Source organism: Haliaeetus albicilla, chromosome 20 (assembly GCF_947461875.1).
Source record: "Haliaeetus albicilla chromosome 20, bHalAlb1.1, whole genome shotgun sequence".
In the NCBI taxonomy this organism is placed as follows: Eukaryota; Metazoa; Chordata; class Aves; order Accipitriformes; family Accipitridae; genus Haliaeetus; species Haliaeetus albicilla.
The window spans coordinates 19,900,251-19,926,294 of NC_091502.1; the positions used below are offsets into that span (position 1 = coordinate 19,900,251).

General features: G+C 37.3%; 1 protein-coding gene across 1 annotated transcript in view; it reads right to left on the reverse strand.

Annotated features, from left to right (window-relative positions):
• TMEM135 (transmembrane protein 135) overlaps positions 1–26,044 on the reverse strand; it is a 176,691-nt gene that overhangs the window by 137,075 nt on the left and 13,572 nt on the right. The window contains exons 2-4 of the mRNA XM_069808434.1: positions 24,985–25,112; positions 19,832–19,924; positions 1,872–1,905 (exon numbers count right to left, since the gene is read on the reverse strand). Of these exons, the coding sequence (XP_069664535.1) occupies positions 1,872–1,905; positions 19,832–19,924; positions 24,985–25,112 (255 nt within the window). The remainder of the gene's footprint in view (positions 1–1,871; positions 1,906–19,831; positions 19,925–24,984; positions 25,113–26,044) is intronic.

A 26,044-nucleotide genomic window follows, 5' to 3' on the forward strand; every position in this document is an offset into this window, starting at 1 on the left:
CTCAGGCTGCAAAACATAGTTCAGCAAAATGTGAAACAAAGGAATACTTTTAGTTCAATGAATATCTTAATAGGTCCTGACACTAGTTTTACAGAACGCAAGAAACGCAGTGTAATTTTACAATCTAGCTGCCATCACTAATGATTAAAATTTGCCAGCTTTCAGAATGGGGCATGCTGCAATCCAAAGATGACAGAAATAAATGTTTTCAAGGCTTCTAAGTGAAACTTATCAAAGCATATAAAGTTCTAAACCAAAGTCAAGCAACACAAATAGGGAAACATCTACCGTGATTACACAGCTTGCTAACAAGATAAGTCTGTCATGACCAAAGGCAGTTTATGAAGCAAACCCTGGTAGCCCCGAGTTCACCAAAGATTTGTGACCAAAATAAACTATTATGCTGAAGAGAATATCCACTGCCTCGAATGGCGTCAATAAAATGTAACTGTATCAGTTAACTTTTCCCTTAACACCGTCCAACATCATGTGAACTGTGTGGCATCGCAGCTTAAGAGCCATGAACATGATGACAGCTTTCTCAGAACTCGGATACTCAGAGGTATTGCTATTTAAGCACACCTATTTCACCCTTCTCTTGAAAAGTCCATCCCAAATGAATGATGACATGCCCAACTAATTATCACCATTTTTATAACCTATGTTTCCTGAACATGGAGTTTCTATGCATTCAAGGAAATGAATTCAATGAATTCAAGGAAAACTTCAAACCTTTCAAGGTTAACATATCCTTGTAGGAATCCAACTTTGTTCCCACATGTTATTGAGGGTCTGAACATCTAATTAATTAAATTTCAAGAAAAGGATTTTTCATCTTTCTACAAGTTAGGAATAAAGCTTTACAAAGAAAAGGAATCCTAAAGGACTCAAGTCAAGCAACTATAAAAATTAAAGTGGTCCTTGACAATAACAAAATTAATGGCAAGAATTAATTTCTTCTCTTCTGAAGTCTGTAAGCTCCACTCACAAGTGAGTCTGTAATGACAGGCAGTCTATGAATACAGAATAACTTGTTAAACACTAGAATTTGAAAGAGAAGTCTGTAATGGGTTTGGCAAATGCATACTGAGAGTTTCCAGGATATTTACCTGCTAGCGAACATATGATGTCACCTCCCTCCCAAAATCTTCAGAGTTACAAGAGTCACAATCAATGACTTTACAAGGATGGAAGAGAAGGTATCAATTTTATCACCCTAGTCTGTACTGCAATACACTGTCTTTGTCTCATCACTTTTACTCACGAATCTTTTCATCATCGTCATCAGAGAGTTCTACACTTGCATGACTCTACTGAGACCCCAGCAAATTCTTACAGGAATCTGAAAAACATCTTTTAGGTTGTTTCCATTTTCTGTAGTTTCCCTGACTCTTTACACAACTCAAACTTTATAAAAACCTCAGATAATTCTTTTGGCATAATAAAATCAGTTCTAAAGGAGTATGATCATGTAACATGTTTGCATGTGCAATATTTGATATCAGTTTGAGAAATAATTAATTACAAAACTAAAGTATATGGTGTTGGATTATTCATCTGCAAAATAATGAACATTAAAAGTACCAGATGCCATTCTACTATGGAGGAGATCTATAAAACTACTCATTTTCCTGGGGCTATGATACAAGAAGTTTTCAGCATAGCACAATGAAATACTTTTCAGCCTCTGCTTTACAGCTACTTCCAGAAGACCTTTAGTCACAATTTGCTCTTAAGATAATTTTATTTACCTAATAACACATAATTCTTAAAGAAAAGAAAAATCCTGGAAGCTTTAAAAAGGCAATGAAATAAGATACATTCCCAATGGCACTTACATATTTTTATTCTTGAAATAGAGGACTACTTACTTGATTGGCCATGTAAATTGTGAGGAGACCTCTCCTATAAACAGAAATGATAAAATCAGTGAATGAATTAAACATTTTTTGCACACTGAAGAAAAACACTTTAAGCATTGAGGATATTTTATTAAAGAGAGTTTAAAAAACAGATTATTGATGCAGGATGAATCATTACCACCCTATAGAAAAATAAGTATGAAACCAAAAATAGCATCTTGATAGCATGGTATCCAAAGCAGTGAGGAATTATATGAACCAAGTTATATATAGCAACTCGCTACTGCATGAGTCCTGAAGCCTTCATGAAGGGGTAAGGCACCTTGAATTACACAGCACTTGTCACAAAATAAAAGCCTACCCATGAGCTGGTAACGTAAGCATACAAACCATGGCCTAAGCCTAAGTTAAATCGTGAATTTACAGAAAAATGCTTGTGTGTAAGCTTCTGTTTTGTGATCAGTACTATGGAACTTAAGGCACCTTAGCCCTTCTGCTTACATTATCATGAAAAGTGTTTTCTATTGGGACTGATGATGCAGAAAACTTGGCTTAAACCAGCATGCCCTGCCTTTTCTCATTGAGAGTCACAATGCCAACAATGCCCTGGCACAGCTGCCACCATTTTCTCTTCTAACCTTTACCTAATTTTTTTTTTCTCCCCCCCCCCCCCCGCTTCTATTTTCAGATCTGTCCCTATGTCTCAGTCCATAGCTCACTCTGCTATTTACATAGGAAAAGTATAAACACGAGCTCACGCTCTCACACATTTGCTGATGCTACTGCAGCACAAAACCAAAACTGAACTCTTGACTATGCAGATGTAAGCTGCTCCAGTAACAGACTGTATTAGATGTCACTGTAGGGTCCAGATGAAAAAAACATAGTTATTTTATGTACATCATTCACAAGTCACCATCGGCTTGATAAGTGGAAAACCTTATCACTGCGTAATAGCTTTGCCCTCATTCCTTCCTCCTCTTCTGCAAAGATTAGCTTAGAGACTATAGCCAAAGGTTGGAAAAACCAGTTTCAGCACTTCTTACTGCAATGCTGTTCTTAACTTCTTGATTTTACTGTCAGCCTTGTAGTATTTGGGATTTTTCTTATTGTCCCCACTGCTGTTATACAAAAAATTTGAAAATAACATAGAAGGCACCACATGTTCAACCATTAAAGTTTCTCAATATGGAACTGAGATTATAACCTGATCTCACCTTTGTCTTCACATCATCCAGGATTTTTTTTTATACTGCTACTACATGTATAACAGAAGGTCCAACCCAGGCTTGTATGTTACAATTTGTCATGAGACTTTTAAGTTTTCGAGCATTCATAGAGCGCTTAAGAGAAGGGTATGTTAACTGAACATATCTTGCTATGACATCAGTAGAAGCAGCAAGCAAAACAAAATCACAGGTAGTGGGAAATGGAGAAATTCCTATTGCAGAGTTCCCAGGCTTCAACCATCTGAAAAAAAGTTTATTCAGTATTTTCTGACCCCATGTTTAGGTGTTTATAACTTCGCCAAGTTACACATCTAGATCAAGGCTTTTCACAGCTGATGTCTAAGGTACAGGGATATACTCCACTTAAAAGCTTTAATGTTTTCACATCACATTGAATTTGTGGGAAGCAATGATGCACCATCCTGAGTTCCGCAAGTTGGTCTCTATTCACAGGGAAGATTCAAATTTGGCTTAAGTTCAAGACTTTAACTAGCAAAATCAGTTTGGGTTTTGTTTGGTGGTTTTTTCCTAAAGCAGAGCTATGAATCTGCTCTTCTGTATACCTTTTCCACCTAGTACCACTCTGTGCCAGCTATTAGAAACAAGACTCTAGCATGGAAACCTAAGAAAAAAAAGCCTGAATCGAAAGATTTGGTGAGGTTGAGGCACACAAGAAACAAAAAGACAACAGACAGGGAATAGGGTCTGTAAACATTAAAGCAAGGAGACCTCTACAACTTGTAAGAGAGCATCAAAAGAATGCATGATGTTTCTGACCAGAAAGGGGTAAAAATTTACTTCATGGAAGAGATAAATTCAACTCTGAAGCTGATCCATAAACAATCACCTAGTCTTTCAGCCAATTAGCTCAGATGATAAAATAATATTGGTGTCCTGACCCTCCTGATTACCAAACTGGTAGCCAATACAGTTCTGTGTGCTGTAGATTTTATTTTAATTCATTCTTGTAGGGAAAAAACCTGGATATTTCATGTTTCTTGCTTTTTGTTTTTTTAACCCCTTTAGTAGTATTAAAAGTTTAGGATAAATATCCAAACACTCAGCTGTTTGGAAACACAGAATTAAATTTACCCATGACAGCTAACTTGGTAATTCAATGTACTTCAAGTATTCTGGAAAACATCAGAACTTCAATAATGTCCTGCAGTAACAGATTTACCTGCGAGAAGTTACCACCAGCTGCTGAGCGACAGATGCAGCTTTAAGAGTATAGCGTGAGCACAAAACAGCATGACTATTGTATGTGCACATAATTTACTTGGTGGATTCTCTCCTTCAGTCTCCATCTCACGCAGGCAGGGATGACATGCAGGCAGGGCCTTTTAGCCTCCCACTGAATTTTTTTAATTTTTTTAAGTACTAAAAACCTAAGAATTTCATCTAACAAAGTTTTAGCTTCTATTGTGGTCCCTTTTGGCTAAGTGTAAAATGCAACTCGCCAACCACAAAGACAAAGAAAGGAAAAGGGGCTACAGAAGAGGAAGGAAAGAAATGAGAAGCTGCAGTGCAGCTCCAGTGAGACTGATGTGAGAAGTAGGTGGTCAGGAGGAGGGAAAACATGCAGACAACAAATGTGAGCAAGGAAGTAACTTCCGGAGCTGAAAATACAGAAAGTTGCTAGATGACATCATCTGAAAGTGCCTGTGGCAAACCCATCTCTGCTGCTGTACGAGGCCCTGACTAACTCCAAGTAGAAAGTTTTCTTCCTCCAAATTAATTTTGTGTCTGTTTTAAAAATAAATAGCCCCATGTTTCTAGGAAGGAAAAATAAAAAAAAAAAAAAAAGACTCTTCCTGGCCCTGTGCAAACGTGATCCAGCAAGCCTAACCCAACCCTGAACTCAACTGTTAAAAAGTGGGTGGAAGTTCAGAAAATGTTGCGCTATTTTGTAGCAATGACAGCTGATGGAAAACAGGACAGAAAGAAGGAGGTAGGCCAAGTAAAAGGGTCACTGGTACAATCCAAGGACTGTATTAAAACTGCAGCTGGTAAATAAGACAAGAACATAATTGGGAAATCGTATTACAAGAGCAGGAAATAATTAAACAAGAAAAATAATTAGTCAGCCATGTTTAACCACCTGCTTTGGGGAGGTTTAAATATACTAATAAACAGCTAACTTTTCACCCCCAAATTCCATGAACATTAATCTCAGGAGCACCAACATCAGCAGGTAGTTACACCAGTGATGCTCCAGCAAGGTCACTACGGGAAAGCCCAAGCAGATGCACACAAATCCATACTGCCCCTTCCTCCTCCATCGTCTCCATCTCATGCCATTTTCTTCCAGAGGCTGCTCTCACCAACATCTTCATTTTGGCTTCCTGCTGCCTCCCTCTCGCCTCTTCAACTGATAGTATCTCCCATAGCCTACTTTGTTTCTGACGACTTATGTGATCTTTAATTTGGGAAGGAAAAATGCAAGCTAAGGGCAAAATTCATGAGCAGCAAACCAAGGCTGAACTAGGACAGGGATGTAAGTCAGCATCCAAGAGAGCTGCATCTGTGGGACAAGAAATGGGATGGCACATCCTGGTCCATCCTGCCAGTCTGCTGTGTTAAATTAAAGAATCAAAGAAAAACTCTTCTGAAAAAGTCTTAACAAGACTGGTATCTTTTACCTGAAAAGGAAGATTGCATGAAAGCCATCACATTTTTTAATTACCCTTTAATTCAAGTACCAAAGAGCAGTAGCATTTAGCATACTTTTCATTTTGTTTCTCCTTCCCCCCCCCCCCCCCAACTCACACTTTCACATGAATTTTCTTGTATGTTTGTTAGAGAACTGAGCAGGCAATGCCTCAGAGTTTAGTTATTCAGCACAGGTCATGTCATCTCTGGCTGAACAATTCCAATCTCGTGGATTCCACTTTTAGTGTTTAAATTACAACAGACCACAGGCTTCCAGAAGATAATTCTCATGTTCATTTATGCCCTCTTCAAAGAAAAGTTTCACTTGATAAAATTTGCTTTTCAGACAACTTGGTAATGTTCAGACCAAATTCTAACAGCAATAGCTCTTAAACTATGGCCTATAAACCTCGACAGAGAAACACATATTTTTGTGCTTGCACTGCCCCAAGGAAAGAGTCTAAAGTAACAGTTAAAAAAAACAAAAAGCTATAGGATAAAAATAGCAAGTAAGCCTAGCAGTGTACTGGGCTGTATTACCAGAAGTGTAGGTAGGAGGTCAAGGGAAATGATTAATCCCCTTTACTTGGCACTCACTCCACCACACAGAGTACTGCGCCTGGTTTTGGTCCCCAATACAAAACAGGCATTGACCAACCATCAGGGACAACCACAAGCAAGCTGGGGAGACTTTGACTTGACCTGAGGAAACAGCATTTTCTCCATCAAGACAGCCAAGCATTAGAACAGGGACCCAGAGGGGTTGTCGGACCTCTGTCCTCAGAGGTTTGCAAGGCTGACCGGACAAACTCCCAAGCAAGCTGGTCTGAGCTCGGTGCTGGTCCTGCTCCAAGCAGGAAACTGCACTAGCTGACTTCCCAAGGCTCATCTGAACAATTCTATCACTCTATGGAAAAAAAAGGGTGGGAAGCAACTTCAAAATATCATACATAATTTTCTCCACAAATTATAAAATCAGAAGAGATTACAGTGATAAATAATCTGGTTTCCTAACTAATATTAAGCACAAACTTTTCTTTAATGAATTAGCCACTTCTTTAAAAAGGTCAAATTTGTCTTTAAGTACTTCCGATGAAGTCACCACAACCACTGATAACTTATTCTAATGCTACTCACTTTTACAGTTTGCACCCTACTTTAGACAAGGATCAGTCCGGTCACTGAAAGCGGTTACTTCTTTACCTCCACTGTAACACTACCGAGTCCAACCAAGTCACCCACATACCATTTCTTAAACAAAAACTGAGCTCCTTCAGTTTTTTCCACAATGTTCCCTAACATTTTAATCACTCATGGCTTTTTACTGAAACTGTCCCAGATTTTCAGAACTCATCTTCAAGGACTTAAAATGAAAATACAGGAAATAAAAAACAGATTAAAGATTTCCTATTCTTTGTTTAATCAATAGTATTTTAAAGCCAAAGAAATCACTAAGTGCCACTCAGACTGTGAATGGATCTGCCTGTGAGCAAGGTATTTATATTTTCATGTAAATGCTGTAAATTCTAGAAAACTTATTTGACTGAGGTCAAAATCCAATTCACCTTACATAAGTTAAAAATCCCATTCATGCCAACACAAGCAATGACAACTGGCTAAATCTACATGCCAACATATTGTTTGTGGAACAGTTTCCTAAAGAATGTTTTCTTGCTTAGCTTGACACATTATAAAATTCAAAGAATACCTTTACTTTCACAAGTAGCATGAGCTTTTGCCTCATAAATCATACAAAATACCAGGTTTTAAAATACAACCAAGATGTTTTTTCCTAAGAAACTCACTGCCAGTTCTCTCTCCTTATTTATGGTTGTCTTTAAATATAGACCCATTGCTAAGGTAAAAAAATGCAACCAAAAAAAAAAATCTTTGCCTGAAGGTGGGATGAATCCTTAGAACATGCTTATGATCATGGCAATTTTACCATAAATTAATTATTGTAACCACAGCAGCACTCAAAGAAAATTTCCAACAGAAAGCAAATACCTTCCCTTTCTCTGAACAGCCACAGAAGAGAGGTAGGCACCTGTCTCTCAATATTCATTCCTCCATTTGAATATTTATTTCTTTCATATGTTTTGCCTTGCCCTGTCCATCTTATGTGTCTAATACGCAGCACTCCAGTCCTTGAAGTTTTCTCATCAAGAACTTCTTCTGGCAAGATGAAGTTTAAAGCATTGTTCTCTCTATTGCCTTGTTTCAGTTAAACAACAAACCTTTCCAAGTAGACATCCTGAAATCTAAGCATTCACAGGAATTAAACATATTTGAACTACTATAAATGCCTTTTTTTACCAGTCTTGTGGGTTTTATGATCACATTTTTTCCTTGCTCAAAACTAAGAGGGAAATAAGTGAACAAGTCAGAAATAACAGGAAATAACAGGAAAAAACAGAAATAACAGCAAGATGAATACCACTAAGTACAAAATTCTCATGAAGTGACTAAACAGGCACTTCTTTCAGTGAGAATAGCTCTAGGTGTGAGCTGTAACAGTAAGCCAGTAAATTCACACCACAGGGAGAGGTACACGCTAGGGCAAGTACACCCATGCCATACCCTGCTACAGCTCCTGTAACCCAGCGTACAGCAGCAGTTAGTAGAGATGGCTAGAAGGAGCCTGAAGATGGATAAAGCAGCATGTTAAAAAGCTTTATGCATGCAATTAAGAGAATATGTTCTCTGATTAAACAGTCTCAGTGATAGGTTATGTTTCTCCAAGTATATAGTAAATGTAAACATTTGGGGGGGCAAAAACCCACAAAATAAAAATATTCAACTCACTGCTAAGAAAATAATAGTTTTAGCTTTGCCATAAAGATTTTTAACTTCATTCCCAGTCCAAAACATCATGTTCCTACTATTTGCTTTTCCGTTGTCAGGCTTGGTTTGACCAGAGGATAAATAGGTACTAGAATGAAATTAAACTTGCCTTTTCTTGTGACCCATACGACAAGATCTGAACTACGCATGGCTTTAACATAGTGAATTTATGAAAAAAAAACTTTTTTATTAAGTTTCCTACAAATTCAAGTTTGAATTTTATACAAATACTACTACTGTTCATTGAGTCTGCTGCATATTCTGACAGTTGTCACCTTATTTTAAACCGATAATCCTTTTTTGGATTCTCTGCAATTCTAAGAATTCACAAATAAAATTACTTTCAAAGGAATCAGTGAATTCAAAGGTATATGTGGTGTGGAATGTAAAAAAAAAAAAGGTAAAGAGCACATAACTTATACTGTACTGACTTGTTATAGTAAAATTTGGGAACATTTGTCCTTTTTTTTTAAAAAAAAAAGAAAGAAAGAGTTAACTCTGGCTTTAATTTCTGAACATAAACTAAGAAGCCAACATAATAGTTTGTAATGGCTCCCCAGACAGGATTTGTGGTCTGCAAAAACAGGAAGAATTCCTCCCCCCAGCTTCCCTCCCCCCCACACACACTGTAAAACACACCACTTTATAACCTGCAGAATTAAATCAAGCACACAAATCACAGGTTTCCCCGAAAAGAAAAAGGTCAAAATGAAGACAGGTTTTTTTTCTGCTCTACAGCAGCTTGACACCACAAGCTAAGCAACTATAGATGTGGAGTTGTGATTGCATCCCTGTAATAACACAAGTACTACAGATTATGTTTAGGGTATCGTTAATCTCTTACACCCACCAATTTCCTACTGACAGCTGGAGGCCAGCAGTGAAATGCTGGTGCAAAAGTTCACTTAAAATCAGCAGGAACAGATAAGCTTTCAAAATAATGCCAAAAATTATGAAAACAGACCTAAGCAATAAGTTTTCAAAAAATAAAAGGATTACTTTTTGAGCTTAGTAAATACCAGTAGCAAGTTTTTCACATGAAGATCATGTTCAGACACATAACTTCATGTCAAAAATACACAGTTTAAGGACCCACGATCCCCCTTTTTTTAAAGGGATTTTCTATTTCAAAATGTTGGGTTGTTTAAGGTAGGAAATGGACACTTTACAGGTTGGGGAAGTTGAAGTTGCTCAGAACTGCAAATGAGTAATGCTTGCTTTGAGCATTACATGTTAAGTAAAACAGTTTCTCGCAAATACTCAGAATTTGTTGTTCTTAAAAGGAAAAAAAATAAACTCAACATGTTCTATGATTTGAACACATGCCAAGGAAAGGGTATGAGAAAACTGGAAAGGGAGAGAAGCCAAAAAGAAAATATATCTACAGTAATACATTCCAGTTAAATTAGTACCAATAATTCTTACAGGGTTTTCAGCTAGTGCAACACAAGATAACATCTACAGTTTAATTTTTTAACTATTTTGTACTCTATTTTATACAGATTTTCTTTCAACATTCCCTCCCCTCTTCCTCATCTCCCAGTTTCTCTATGGTATCTACAGAGCCAACAGAGTCAAAACAAAGGCTGACCCACAGAGGGGAAAAAAACTCATAATTAAAGTGTGATTTAACCTCACAAGATTCCATGAAGAGATAAAAATCAGATTCCAAAAAGCTTATTAGTTTCATAAAAGGATTGACTAGTAGATAACAGAAGAATAACAAATTAATCAAACCTCAGGAAAAGAAATGAAGGATTTCCAGTGATTTTTTTAAAATTATTAACATTCTTGGTATAGAAGGCCTATGTAGTGTAAGGCCCCAAGTAACAATTTCTTTGGACTGTTGATAGTAACACAGAATTGTTTTTAATTGGCTCAGTCAATCAAAAAGAAAACACTCAGTTCTTTTCTGGGCACCTTCTCAGTTGGGATACAACACGTTCTGCTTGGCTGTTCTGTCTGGAAGGTACGCATGTAGGGCACAAAGGCAAATACCCTCTTATTGAGCAAAACTGCTTTCGGGATCCTTAGCAGCATGGGTCATCGCTTCTATGTATTTTACTGGCAAACACTATTGTCTCATAGCAAAAAGAGGACATAATGGACAGAACTGTTAATAAAATTAGGAAGAAGAACAAGACAGGCACGGAAATTGCTGCTTACTGAAGGAAATAAAAACGTGTCATTTTCTGTCCTGGGATGTGGAGGGGAGAGGGCAGGAAGGGGAAGCAAGATGTTTAACCACAGTATGCTGCTGTAACCTTCACCACAGAAAACCCTTGCATGGTTAAATATAGCAAATCATTACCATTCTAGGTTTCTACCTCCACACTTTTCCTGCTGCAGGAGCTAACAACGTTAATTCCTTAGGAGCAATGAGTCTACAAGGAAAGAGTCACTTCATTTACAGTGGGTTTATAGGTGTGGCTCATACAAAACAAAGATTTAAGCTCCTCTCATCTGTACTACCTAAAAACAACATCCTAAAAGCAGACCGGAGGAACATATCACAGAAAAGTTCCCTCAAATACTTTCAGCCATTGTACCAGAGGCATGGTAGGCACGGATGTTACTTCGCCAGGTAAATGTCAAGCTTTTCACTGCCACATCAGCCAGCACTATAGCCAGCTCACCTAGGCAGCATCTGAAGTTTATTCTATACTAGCAGAATATTTATTATTACCCCTCTGGGAGCTGCATGTTACACGCAAGCATTCAGACACAGAAGATGTATTAAGTGTTTGCTTAAGCCAAGGAAGTCCAAATGAGTGTCTTCTGGATGCTACTGCTGAGCAGACAGAACAGAGTAATTACTCCAGTGTTTGTGCCGTTTGAATCGACGTCAGACTTGCAGAATAGTCCAGTGTTCAGCAGCAGTCTGAATTTTAACATTTTTTCTGTAGGCATTTCAACAAGACTGTAAGTTTTCTAGGATTTTTTTAATGATGAAAAACAGAATACAAAATTATACTAATACTCAGATGACTACATCACTTTTACTTAGTTTTCAGCCTACAAAAACAGATTTGCCAAAAGTGGTCTTTAGAATAATAAAAAATTAAATTTTAACTATAATCATGTCTCAACTACTCATGGAGCAGCACAGGAAGAGCTAGATACACAGAGACACCTGGGATCTATCAGAGCTTGTAGCTTGACCTTAGCACTGCCCTTTGTCCACCCAGGCTGGTCCCATGCGAACTGACAGAGGTAGTCCAGAGCTTAATGGGTGTTGCCTGTGATGTCTTTACATGATTATTCATGAAGTAACCTCATGGCTGGTGCTGTGCCTAAGCTGGTAAATCCTCATGAAACTCAGGGAACTGGAGACCATTGAGCAAATGCAACAAAGTAGTCCTGCATGATGCAGCTCAACCCTGGCTGTAACAACACTAAGAGAAAATAAACGCAGTCTGCAACACATCCCCAGAACCACAGGTATGTATTTTGCATGGGATCTTCCAGAATTCTTACTCTGTCTGCTTGTGTTATCCCAGAAAATGAATTATCAGCTATAAAGCTGTAGCTGCTCTCCTGCTCTTCCATCTTGTGCAAGACTTCAGGGACCACACAAGCAAGCTGGACCAAATTTTTCCAACACTCGAATGCTGCAGGTTGAAAAGTCCTGAAACTTGGTTGGTGAACACTTCTGCAGACATGCTTATAGTTTTTCAGAAGCCTGATTAGTTTATAACCTGGGCTGATTGACTACAAATGCATGGGGCTGGAATCACTGATCCCCAAGGATCCTTCTTGCTCTGTTCACAACTATAGGATTCATCTTGCCAAACTTTTGCCAGGTGAAGTGGATGAAATCTAGCTTAAGAATTATCTAGACTGCCTTTGTAACTGAGACACGCAATGGTGATTCATTCAACTGATTGGGAAGAGCTGACTGGTACGTAATAGAAATACACATTTCAGATGGTTAGAAAAGTCAAAGTGTTGTAGTAAAAGTAACCACTTCTTTTTAAAAGGCATGCAGAAATATAAGGATTATACCTACGTCTTACGTGCATACACAGAATCACGAGGAGTAAAGGGCAGGGGTGAAGGATACACTGATCGTAGAAATAATTAAGAGCACAGTATGGGAGAGAGGATCTTTCTTGCATAACAAACAAATTGGTTTCCGCAGTTCATTTAAATGCAGCAAATTTAACTCTGCTGCTACTTTTACAAATGGAGTACACAGTTTACATCTTGCTAGTATCTTACAGCATCTTTTTATGACCCACAAAGGACATCCTTTTCCTTTACACAAGACTGCTTCACAATCCAGCTACAACTTAAATGACAGCCTTCCCTTCATCCACTAGGCGGGTGACCTTGTCATAGAAGGATATCAAATTAGTTAAACAGGACTTTCCCTTTGTGAACACATGTTGACTGTGCCTGATCATTCCATTGTTCTTTAAATGCCTTTCAACAGTACGCAGTATAATCTTCTCCATAATTTTTCCAGGAACTGAGGTTAGACTAACAGGTCTGTAGTTCCCTGGGTCTTCCCTCACACCCTTCTTGTAAATTGGAATAACACTGGCTAGCTTCCAGTCAGCAGAGACCTCCCCAGACTCCCAAGACCTTTGGTAGATGATAGAGAGGAGTCCTGCCATAACATCCGCTAGCTCCTTCAGGATGCTGGGATGAATGGACTTGTGAACATTCAGCTGATACAGCTGGTCCCTTACAATTTCAGTATCCACAAATGGAAAGTCACTGTTCCCACACTCGTGCTCCTCTGACTCCAGGCAACAGGCAGCCCAAGGTCTATCAGTATTATTAAAGACTGAAGCAAAAAAAAGCATTGAATGCCTCCGCTTTTTTTCATCCCTATTAGTCAGATGACTACCTTCAACAAGTATCGGTCCAATGTTTTCTTTAGACCTCCTTTTACTATTGATGTACTTAAAAAAGCTTTTCCTGTTGTCAGATACAACAGTGGCCAGTTTCAACTCTGAGCTTTTGGCCTTTTGTGTCTTCTCCCTGCATATGCAAACCACAGCTCTGTACTCTTCCTGCGAAGCCTGACCATGCTTTCAGAGGTCATACAATTTCTTCTTCCTCTTGAGCTCCACAAACAGTTCCCTGTTCAGCCAACCTGGTCTTCTGCCCCACTTGCTTGACTTACAACACAGTGGAATTGCCTACTCCTGTGCTTATAAAAGGTGGTTCTTAAAGACTGACTTCATTAACATTGACTTAACTGAACACAGTTAAATCAACTTCAGGAACTTTTTCTAGAATTATCGTGTAATGCTATAACAATAAGTGAAAAATAGACATCTCTTTGAAAATATGAACAGAGTTACGACTGTCAGGGATATACCCTACAGAGATCATCAATCGTTCTAGTGTAAAATACCAGGCTATTGGGGGGTTTTTTCCAAACTGGAGATTGAGTGTGTCAGGACAAACATAGCATAAGCCAAGTGATCCCATTTCTCAGAAAGACAAATTACTGTAAATCATTGATTAGAAATACTTTAGCCCTGTGCTGGGAAAGAGCTCCCACAATGATCCAAAGTCAGCAAGAGAAGCCACTTTCCAAGAAAAACACTCCTGAGAGCTGCCCATCATGAACTACCTGCCATTCACAATGTTCCCACAATCACAGCATGTTCCAGATGTGAACTCCTGCACTCCCAGGCAACCTTGAATGATCAGTGTTTTCCCTCCCTCTGGTAACCGTAAGAGCAACCTGGTCTAGTGGAACGTGTCCCTGCCCATGGCAGGGGGTTGGAACTAGATGATCTTTAAGGTCCCTTCCAACCCAAACCATTCTAGGATAGGATTCTATAACTATACCAGTAGCAGCCCTCAAAGCATGCAGCAAAACATGTTCAAATGCTTACATGCTGTTACTGTAAAAACACAGATCTCTCAAACATTGGCTCTCACCGAGGCAGTTGTTGAAGCGCAATGGATTTAAACATATTTTGGCTTAGAAACAAAAAGCATTCCCGTTAACTTCTACAGCTTGGCTCCGTATTTCACAGTAATAATCACTCTAGAGGAGTAAAACTCCAAAATAAGTTGTTTCCCTGCTAGCTCTCCTTACCAGATTACACCACAAAATACTCATGTGAGTGATCCAAACTTGAGGGGTTTTTTTCACTACAACACAAAAAATCCCCTTCAAAGTAGCTTCCTCTCTCAACCTCTTACCTGTAGCAAGTAAGACTAAAGCTTGCAAAAACACTTGCCGTGTTAAAAGAGTTTGTTTACTTGTTTTGATCACCCACTCCCCCATACTCGTGATTTATAGGTTTCCCTAAAATACATCAAACTGAAAAACTGTAAAACATTTTGAGAAAGGAAATTGTTACCTCAAGTCTAAATATACTATACTACTATACAGAAATACATACCAAAAAAGTTTGTATTTAAATGGACAAACTTACAAAAATGCTGTATTTATTTACAGCATATACTTTTTACCATTAATATGCTGCCATATTCTTCCTTTAAAATGTATTTAGGCTAATGGCATTTATGGCAAGCAAATAATCCTAACAGCAACTGAATTTTTCATCAGGAGAACAAATACACAGTCTAAAAATTCCACATTGTTCTTACATAAATGTTTCTGCCACTTTTCTAAGCAATACATAGTAATACTTTTGTTCCCAAGAACACTAAATGTATGTGTATGTATAGATACTCTCTATAACATGCACTGTTGCACTATATCACTTTTTAAATGCACATGCTTTAAATATTTTTCTGAGTCCAGTATACTGAATTTTTCTGATTAGAAACACCCAAAGTTTTCAACTAAAAACATGTTGCCAATAGTCGCCCAGAGCAAGATTTTACAACCAAATTATAAAAGCCCTAAATCTCAAGTTTTATAAGACCATCAGTGACACAGTCTTAACTGTAGCGACGAGACAGGCGCCGCTATAATGTTAACAGCCAGTATGTAAACGTTAATGCAGCCTAAGGGGGGAGCAGGGGGCAATCCCAGAAGGGTCCCTTCAGAACTGCCACAGAACTTTTAGGTGGCTGTAGTCAAAAATTTCTTTGGCTTAATTACTTACAAAGGGGGGTGGGGGGGTAGTTAGCCAGGTAAGACAATTAATTTCATTAAAACTGTAATTGTGCTCCTTCGTAAAGCTTTATAGTTCTTGAAACTCACTAATACATTATTTTTTGAACAAGAGCCCAACAAACTGAAGTTTGACATCTAGCTATTAGAAAAACACAACTTAAATTGTTTTGAAACATCAGCACATTTACAAAACACTGAAGAGAACATGGTTCTTTTCCTTGAGAGTAATCACAGAGGTGTTAAACACAGGCTCTTCACTGAGCTATCAGACTTCTTTGTCATAGAAATCAGTAAGGTACAACCAATCTAATCAGATTTCCAGGCTTCAGCCAAGCCTCAAATCACATTTCAACAGCTTCATTCACAACAATTATAACAAGTACCTTCAGTTACTTCCTTGCCTTCTAACAGTCTTGGTGCTTCTAGAACAAGCTAGTACCATGTCTTTCAGTCTAATCCACATACCTTCTCCTCTACTATATGCTCAATTCCTGTTGATAACATTTAATAGATGTTGGAAAAAAAATGACAGGAGACTGTAAATTGGCATAACAAACAGAAACCAAAAGCAAAATATTCATTTTTCAAAATTACAAAGAAATAAAATTGCTTCTTATCAACAGTTTGAAACAACACCTATAGAAGTAAACAAGGAGCACACCAGTAAAACAACTCCATACAAAGGTTAATAAAATAAATGTAATGATTTCCTAAGGAAGCTTAATGAAATTAATGTAACAGAGTCATATCTCTATTTTTGAGGAGACATTAACACAACTTTTAACATCTAACACTACAAAACTAAATTCTGTGACAAAGGAATTGCACATTTTTCTTTAATAGAAGACATAAAAAAGGTGAAACTGTAAAGAAAATTATATTCTTTTAAATACACTTGTGCAAGCACACCTTGAAGCTTACTTACTATCATAGTTATTACGACAATATATATATAAAGACTAATTAAAACATTGACATCACAGCCAAATAATCAAAAGGAATTAGAAAAACGTACATTCTAACGAATTGTGTACATTTATCCAGGAAAAGGGAGTACTTTCCTTATTTGCAAGAACATTTTCTTTGCATGTGAAAACACATAACACACCAGTAACACCAACAATATTTTTTGTTTCATTTCTCATTTTTCAACATCTCTGCCAGAGGCATAAACACAGAGAAAAGAAATAAAATGGCAGGACTAACACTAACAACTATTAAAAAGATCTGTACTGTATAAGACAATGTACAGTCAAAATCAGCAGAAATTTAATTCTGCCCTCTTAGCACTTCTCAGAGCACCAAACGTATACCAGCTATGCGGCTAACAGATGTCAGATTGTCATTTATAAACTCTGCACTGGCCAGTAAGGATGCGTCCTCCTAATCCTAACAGGCAACTCGCACTGCTTGAGTACCAGAAAAAGGCAAAAATTCTGAGTTACTCCTACAGGAGTAAGGGACTAGAGGCATAGAATATGAATCTGCACATTACAAACACATAATCTCCATGTTTATGTATCTACATTCAATTATTATCTAAGAAATAATTCTTATCAAAACATTACTTAATCATAATAATGTGACTAGTTCTCGTCCAGTAATCTCACAGAACTTTTATAGGTACATATACAAAAAAGTTTACAAGTGTGTTTATTCCTTGGCCCCTTCCACAGATCCTAATAAAACAGTCTTCATAGGCAAGATAACCATATTTTATAATCAACAAATAGAATACACATGGACACACTAACGTGCAATCTTTATCTTTATAGAAATGTAGAGGCATAATATAATGCAGATAACTTCCTGAGTTTGTTTGAAGTCTCTGTGCAATGTCACCTCCCCTTCTCATTGCCAGTGCTATGCAAATTTGCAATTACGTATTACAGATACAAACTATAATCAAACTAGTTCTGTAACACATTAGAAAATGTGCCCCTCCTCAGCATTATAATGCACCTAGACACACCATCCATGTCTTTTTCCCATTCTTCCATAAGAATTATAATATACACAAGGCTGGCACACATGAACAGCAACACTTGGAAGAAAATCTAATTTACAAGCCTGCTGTTCCCAAGTTCAGGACTGACGGGGATGCTGTGCAAGCAAATGCCAGTGAGGTACTTAAAATAGGGTATCCACTTGGGAAGAGATTAAGTGATTAAGTTTGATGTTGCTGCCAGCTGCTAGTAGCAATTTGAAGGGCTAGAGATATGTTTATGAACTCAAATCAGAACTTTTTCCCACCTCCCCGATTTTTCAATATAATTTGTTGTAAGCTACTCAGGAGACGACTGAAAATGCCACTATGTCTCCACACCAAACGTCTGTTTCCTAAGAGACAAGTCTATTAAAGTTTGATTTTGCCTGTAACAGAAGCTAACAAGCAAAGAGATGTGAAATCTAAAAGTCATATTTCACTAAGTCTGTCAGCAGTAGAATTTCACACATTATACATAGTTACCATCTTATAACATACCAAACAACTTCATATTTTAAAAAAACTAAACTTTCAACTACCTTTGGATGCCATTTAACAATTTTTTTTCATTAATAACAATGACCCCACATTTTCAGCTGTGCGTGTTATATTGCAATACCAATACCTTTTTACATTTTATCTGATGTAATATAACCTGAACTTTTTAGGCAAAATACCTTAGGTCACACATTTTGGATTCTGACAGAAAGGAGAGTAACCTTCCAGGAACTAAGTATTTCAGCATTATTCATTACATACAAGCTGTACCAACCTACTTCTGTCATTTTCACACATCTCTTTCAACTTTTATTTCTTTCAAATTTCAGATGCTAAATAGGAGCCTGCTAATGTGTCAAAGCTTTCATACATTGCCACTAAGACTTTTAGAAATCCCTTTTTGACATAAAATTTGTTTGCCTACTCTTTTTGCTACACTTAAGCTTAGCTTTGCAAGTTTTTCAAAGTTGTTCCACTGTTACACAAAAACCTTGTACAGGTTTGTGCTCACAAGCGGTTTCAACTCTTGACTCACAGATACTCTGAAAGCTACAAGAAACTCACAGATGGACAACCAGCCTGACCTCTTCCCCTTTAATGCTATCTAGACATATTAGAAGTCTGACACACAAAATCCTCACATTGTAACAGGTCTGTAGGAAAAGCTGAGCTAGTGCTGTCACTGATCAAAGAGAAAAAATGCATTTGTTCTCACCACAAAACAAAACACGGATGCCAATGGCAGTGCTGGAGTCTAAGTAACTAGACAAAGTTCTACCAAAATTTACCCACCCTCTTAGGAAGTAATTGCAGTGCAATAAGATGAAGATCAGTCAGCTAGAAAGGACATTAAAAGATAATTAACCTATTTAGTAAATTTATTACAACTATTTTCTCTATTGTTACATTAAAGTGATTTAGAAGTGCTCCCACCTTTCCAGAACTTCTTACACATCCTCAACCTTTAAAAACAATGGATAATGCATTCTTTTAAAAGGACAGAACTTTGACAATCTTACCTAAAGCTTGGCTTGGGCTTTGCTTACTCCATGACTGAAGTTTAGGAATGGGGCCTGGCAGTCAGTCAACAACATGGTGTATACATATTTGTAGTTATTTTGAAATGACTGCTTAAGGAAGTTTCACATATTCATAGTAACCAAAAATGTGTTCACATCACCTCTACTACTAAAACCCCCTCATCTTAAAGAGTAATCCCTTACATCACCCTTTTGTCACCTTCTCTACTTTGAATAAAACCTACTAACTAGATGACTAAAGTATCTCACTCCATATTAAAGTAATTAAGCATTATAACTTTCACTATCGACACAAGCTACCAACATAAGTTGAACTTCAAAACATTAAAATCTTACAACACAGGATTTCACCTGCCACCTTTCATGGCCACACTACAAGTGGCAGCTTTCAGCTATCCTTGGAGTTTCATCAGGCAATCCTAAGCAAGCCAATTACATATTAAAAAAGAAAAAGAAACCACAACAAGAAACTGAATGTTTGTAAAGTGTTTTTTTACTGTAACTTTCTGGATTTAAATCTAAGGTTGCAAAAGACACCATTTCAAATTAACCACATTTCCAACATTCTGAAACAAAACCACCAAATTGTCAAATGTCAACCATCAGATGACCAAAACAACAAATACTATATAAAACTAAAAATCCATAAACACAAACCATACCTGCTTTTCCTTTCAATGAGAATAGCCATATAAGAAGCAGGTAATGCAGCACCAAAGCCAGGAGACCAAAAGTAGAATTTTCCAAGTATCCTCCTGAAAATGTAATTTGTACACATATTACATGCAAAGCAACTGAAACATTCATGTACCATATTTTACCTTTATCATAAAATTATGCACACTTTATTAAGACTAATGTTGTCCCTTTACATTAATCAACACTTACAAATAAATATTAATCATTATATTTTTACAGTTGGATAGTCCTCAGACAGGTTCCTGAAGTGCTTCATAAACATTAAATGAAATACTTCATTAACATATCCATGTCATTTAAAGGATTTCTTTGAAGCAAAGTAAGCAGTGCTTTCAAGACATGTTTCTGAAAAGTTGGAGATATTAATTACAGAAAAATCTTCTGAAAGAACTTATAGTTGCTCCTCGCTCTGCTACTTGCCCAAGTGCATGTTCAGGAAGATGTGCCTTGTGGAATGTAGGGATGCAATCAGGTGAGCCAGAAATCAAACCAAATTATTACAATATAAATCACACTCCAAAGAGATAGTAAACTGATGCTAAAAACAGTAAACCACTCATTTACAGTAAGCCAAGGAATCAATCTGTACATTACAACTGGAAGCAACAGTGACATCCCAGTTCTATTAAGGTCAGAAAGCTATCATTTTTTGCAACAAGATCCGGATTTCACTTAAGGAGTCCACACAATTTCAGCTATCAAAATTCCTCCAACAATAGGAGTTGAAAAAAATAGTTACACAAACGACAACATCTAAGAAAATATTTCTATTTATTGGTCACCGTTAAAGGAGGAAAACCAAAATGCATGTCAGACACAATGTCACCAACCATATTTGGTCTGTTCAGGACACCTGCACCTTCAAACTAATCCAGGCTGATCACAGAAGCAAACAATAGTCAGTCAGTCATGAAATTTGGTAGCATGATAATAAACATACTTCAATTACACCAACATTGCTCAGCTGATAAGCACTATCAGTTCAGGAAAACACAGTGTTACAATGGAGCCTACCCTTCCAAAAACATAGTGAACAAAATACAACAAACAAAATGGCAAACACATACAGGGTAGAAAAGGAAATTTTCTTAGATAACATTTCATGTTGACAACACAGAAAAGAAAGATAATTAATCAATACTATCTGATCAGCCCACTTTCTTTCTTGCTGTAAGAGGCATGATTAGCCTCGTTGCATACTTCTCCTGCAAAAATAACATTACCAGTGAGCAATGCCAGCTTATGCTCGTAAGTGAAAAGAGAGCCAGTGTATCAGCAGCAAGTGATGTAATGGCAATTACACACACTGTTCATTCCCACAGCTGCAAAAGGATAATTTCTCAGGATGATAATGCCAAATGCTGCAAGAGCTAGAGTTCATTATTAGGACTCTCTTGGAAAGCAATTACTGTATGAAGTTTCAGAGAAGCCATTTTAAACATCTTAATAAGTATGAACACATCTTACCAGACACACCTGTTAAGTAACAGAACAAATGTCTTTTCTGTGGGAAAGAAACAGGAATTTGTTCTTTTGGCATGGTTTAGAATTCCTCTACGAATGCTTACATGTTTGGTTTGATAAGATTTCGGAAACAACATGTTTTACATAATAAAACTACTGGAAATTAAAATGTCTGATCAGTGAAACATTTAAACTTCTGCTAAAGTAAATGAAACCAAGTTTTTGTTATTATTTGCATGGTTATTTTCATATGGTCTATGGTTAGAAATTGGAACAAGAAATAGGAGTTCTTTCAGGTTATGCATCTAATTCCTCAATGTACAACTGTATCCAAAACTCAGAGGCTGGTTGGTACATAAGGTTGAATATAATTAAGCAAGCTAATGTAAAGCTATACATAGACAAACTTAATTACTGTAGTTGCTAGACTAAGAGAACCATGTCTTCATGAGGTTTTCTATTTAATAAAACTGAAAACCTAAAAATCACACCTTTCATTTAACAGATGTAATGCTTGTCAACACTGCAGCCTAGCACTTCGTCTGAAGCCCAGACAGACATAGTCTTCTGGATCTCACCAGTGGAAGAGATTACAGCTGGCCTGTCACACATCCGTAATGGAGATCATCACCCCCACTGCTCTGCCAACAGAGCAGTCTGTACGTAATCCCTAATTCACTTCAAGAAAAAAAGGAGGGGGAAAAAAAAAAAAAAAGTCAGCCAAGTTAGCTTGGTAATCCTTTCTAGAATAAGAACACCTATCCACAGCCTAAGTCAATGCTGATACTGGATTCAGGTGGTTTTGAAATTTTGCCCCGCTATGAAATGGTAAGAATACTAAACAATGCCTGAAATTGTTTTAATTGCACTTTCTTGCCTGAAGTTTTACATCCTTGAAAATATTTGCAGCGGTTTCAATTTTGGTGGTTTTCCCTAGCTGAAAGGAAACAAACACAACAAGAGCATCAAAAAGACTTATTAGCATAAGCCAGACTTCTCACCAACAATTACATTTCACGTTTAGGTCTTTTAATTGTTACTGGATGACTAAGATGTATTTTTGGTATACACAGTGACTGAAGATTCACTGGAACTTTAGTAAAGGTATAAACAGATGAAGCGGTCACTTTATCCAAGACACCCTATATGCCTGCCAACACATCTCCTTGGTGCTAACAAAAGAAGGAAACAGGCAAGTCTTCTCAAATCAGGAATTGTGCAGGTAAATATGTGTCCTGGTTTCAGCTGGGATATAGTTAACTGTCTTTCTAGTAGCTGGTACAGTGCTATGTTTTGAGTTCAGGATGTGAAGAATGTTGATAACACTGATGTTTTCAGTTGTTGCTCAGTAGTGTTTAGACTAGAGTCAAGGGTTTTTCAGCTTCTCATGCCCAGCCAGGGCACCTGACCCAAACTGGCCAACAGTGTATTCCATACCATGGGATGTCCCATCTAGTTTAGGAACTGGGAAGTGGGGGGGCAGGGATTCGCCGCTCGGGGACTGGCTGGGTGTCGGTCGGCGGGTGGTGAGCAATTGCCCTGCGCATCATTTGTACATTTCAATCCTTTTATTACTACTGTTGTCATTTTATTAGTGTTATCATTATCATTATTAGTTTCTTCTTTTCTGTTCTATTAAATCGTTCTTATCTCAACCCAGGAGTTTTACTTCTTTTCCTGATTTTCTCCCCCCTCCCACTGGATGGGGGGGGAGTGAGTGAGCGGCTGCATGGTGCTTAGTTGCTGGCTGGGGTTAAACCACAACAATATAAGTTAACATGTCCAACTACAAACCCTTTAATCTGTTGCTTTGGTCTAGAACTCCAGGAGGGTAAGATCAGTCAACCGCATGGGGCTTGCTGGACAATTTCACTTCTGAGTTACTGCTGCTCCCACTACAATATACTTTCCAACCAAAAAAGATACAAAAACTGCAGCGTGCATCCTATTATACCACTCTATCGCATCCAATCTCTCACCACTATCTAGAATCAGACCTAGAGCATCTAGGTCTCCACAGTCGCAGACAATCTCTTTGCGTGGTTGCAAATCAAGTTCAGAAATACTCAGGCCACAGTTATGCAGAACACCATAGAGGTACTGATATTTCTTCAATGGATTAAAACATACAATACCAAATCACACTCTGGGCTGGAAAATGACATACAATTTCTTTTGCTCTCAGGGGCTACTGAAGGAAGTACACTGTATCACACAGCAATAAATTCAAGGAATCATACAAGTTCAAACAAAACATTAAAAAAACAAATATAAAAAACAAACATACAAATTGGTTTTTTTTTTTTTAAAAAAAAAGTGAAGTCTCACATTTCCATTCTCTGTCACCCACCCAACAGCAGATGAGAGAAGCATCTCAAGCTCAAGCTGCAAGAGAATGTTGATATTAAGTACATTCCAAGTGAAGGACTTGTCAACATTATGATCTTAGGAGAAGCTCTTAAAAAAAAATAAATCTCTTACCTGCTTCATTTACTAGCACAGGCATAATCATAGATCTGCTAGATGGCTAATAGCCTCTGTTAGAGGAACAGCTGAAAACATTAAAAACTACACCAGTTTAATTTAGAGAGTAACTACAGCACTGAAGTGAGACACTGCAGATTTACAGGCAAGTACATGGCAGGATAAGGAAGACCACTGTATAGCTGAGAGGAGTAAAGATAAATCAATATTTATACAACTCAGATTGCTAGAAAAATTCATATTCTTTAGAGCTCATTACTTAAACATTCACTTTGAACTTTGCAAATGATATACTTAAAAAGTGTTCCATGGTTCCTCATCCAGCTCCTCCTCTTCTTAGCCTTCTCCCTCAGCTTTGAAGCAAAATTTAGAGGCCTCTAAACAGATCTAGAAGTAGGGCATAATGGGTTTGATTAACTTTTGGAGGAGCTGTTGAGTGCACTGTCACATAACTTCCAAAAATTCATAGCTACTGTAGGCTTTACATGTCTATGTATAACATCTCTTACAATAAATGCATTTAGATCTAGGACATCTTCATATTCATAAACAGGAAAGTTTAATTTTTAACTATCCTGACAGTTATTTGATATATACACTGGAAAGAGCTCAGAATACAGAAGTGCCATTTATACTCATTTTTCAGAGCAAGCTTGTATCTTACAGAACCTGGGAAGCTGTGCTGGGATTTCCTTCATTTATGACCACAAATAAGGGAAGTACAAACTTGGATGGCTGGATAAAGTTTAGCATAATTAAAAGTCATCATAGCCCCTGCATCAAGGAAATAGAAACCCACATCAAATTACATCAATTCCTTCTAGGAGAGAATGATTAGGCTTTCTCAGTTCCCCTCTAGAATATATTTGAGTTTCCCCACAACAATGTATTTTGAACCAGTAAAACAGAGAAAAGGAAGCAAAGTGAATACATTGACTTGTTTACTGATTTTAAAAAAATCACAGAAATGAGAAAAAAAAAAAACCACACAAAGGTTCATATTCAAGTAGTAAGACCAGAAATCAAGATGATGACACAGCTGTTGCTTTCTTAATCTGACCCATTACAAACAAGCCTATTATTAAAAAAGACAAATTATTATATTAATTGAAAAGTTGCATAAAAATAGCTTTCCTATTACATTTCATTTTTAGGACAGTATACCAACCTTAGAATGCAAAAGCAAGCAATATACAAGGTCCCATTTGCTGTCAGAAAGGAAGTTGATTGCAAGATCTCAGGTAGCAGTTTGTGCAAATAATAGTCAAGTTTTCGTTTCCTGAGAATAGCTGCAATCTGAGGGAGGAGGGAAGAAAAAAAAAAGCAGGGGACAAATTTTAATTCAGTTAGGCTCCTTTTTGCACATTGTAAAGAAAAATGAAAAAGGAAAACAAGACATGCCGATTTAAGTAGTAAATCAAAGCCTCTTAAATTTGCTGGGTTTATGAACAATACCACAAAGATTTCCTTTGAACTTGTTCTAGTTGTTACAATATTTATACCAGGAAATACATCAAGCAATCCTAAATGGGAAGTATAGGACGAATTTTATTACCTTGTTACCATTGGCCATAATAGTCAGAAACCTTGTCTGCCAGATATCAGAACTTTTAAGATGTGATAAATTTACACTGAGTTTTGTCTTCCAGACAATTAGACTATCACATAATTAAGGTCAGAATATCACAAAAGTAATCGAAATACAGGCCTTACACAGTGTCTATGAAGTGATGACGTATTTCTAAAGGTTTTCTACTCCAATTAACCAACTGCAAGTCCTCCAAAAAATGTTCACCATCTGCTGGAAGAACAACACATTCCTGACAAATTTTATAGAAATAGTATGTTATCTCTAAAAAACCGCCTATAGCAGAAAACAAGCTGGATCTAAAAAATAAATGTTCTTTTTGGTCAGTTTAATGTATGTCCCATGTTTTATAAAGAACAGTTACTTAATGACTCAAACACTGAAGGTCCTCAAACTCTTTTTTGTCCACAGAAATTCTGCAACTATCTAATAGGAAGGCATAAACAACCAGGCTCTTCTCAGACGTTCACTGGGTAAGGCAAGAGGCAACAGACAAATTCAAGTATGAGAAGCTCAGATTAAACCTAAGGAAGAAAAAATTTCACTTGAGGGTGGCTGAATATTGGAGCAGGTTGCCCAAAGCGATTGTGGACTCTCCATCACTGCAGATCCTCAAAACTCAACTAGAAAAGGCCCCAAG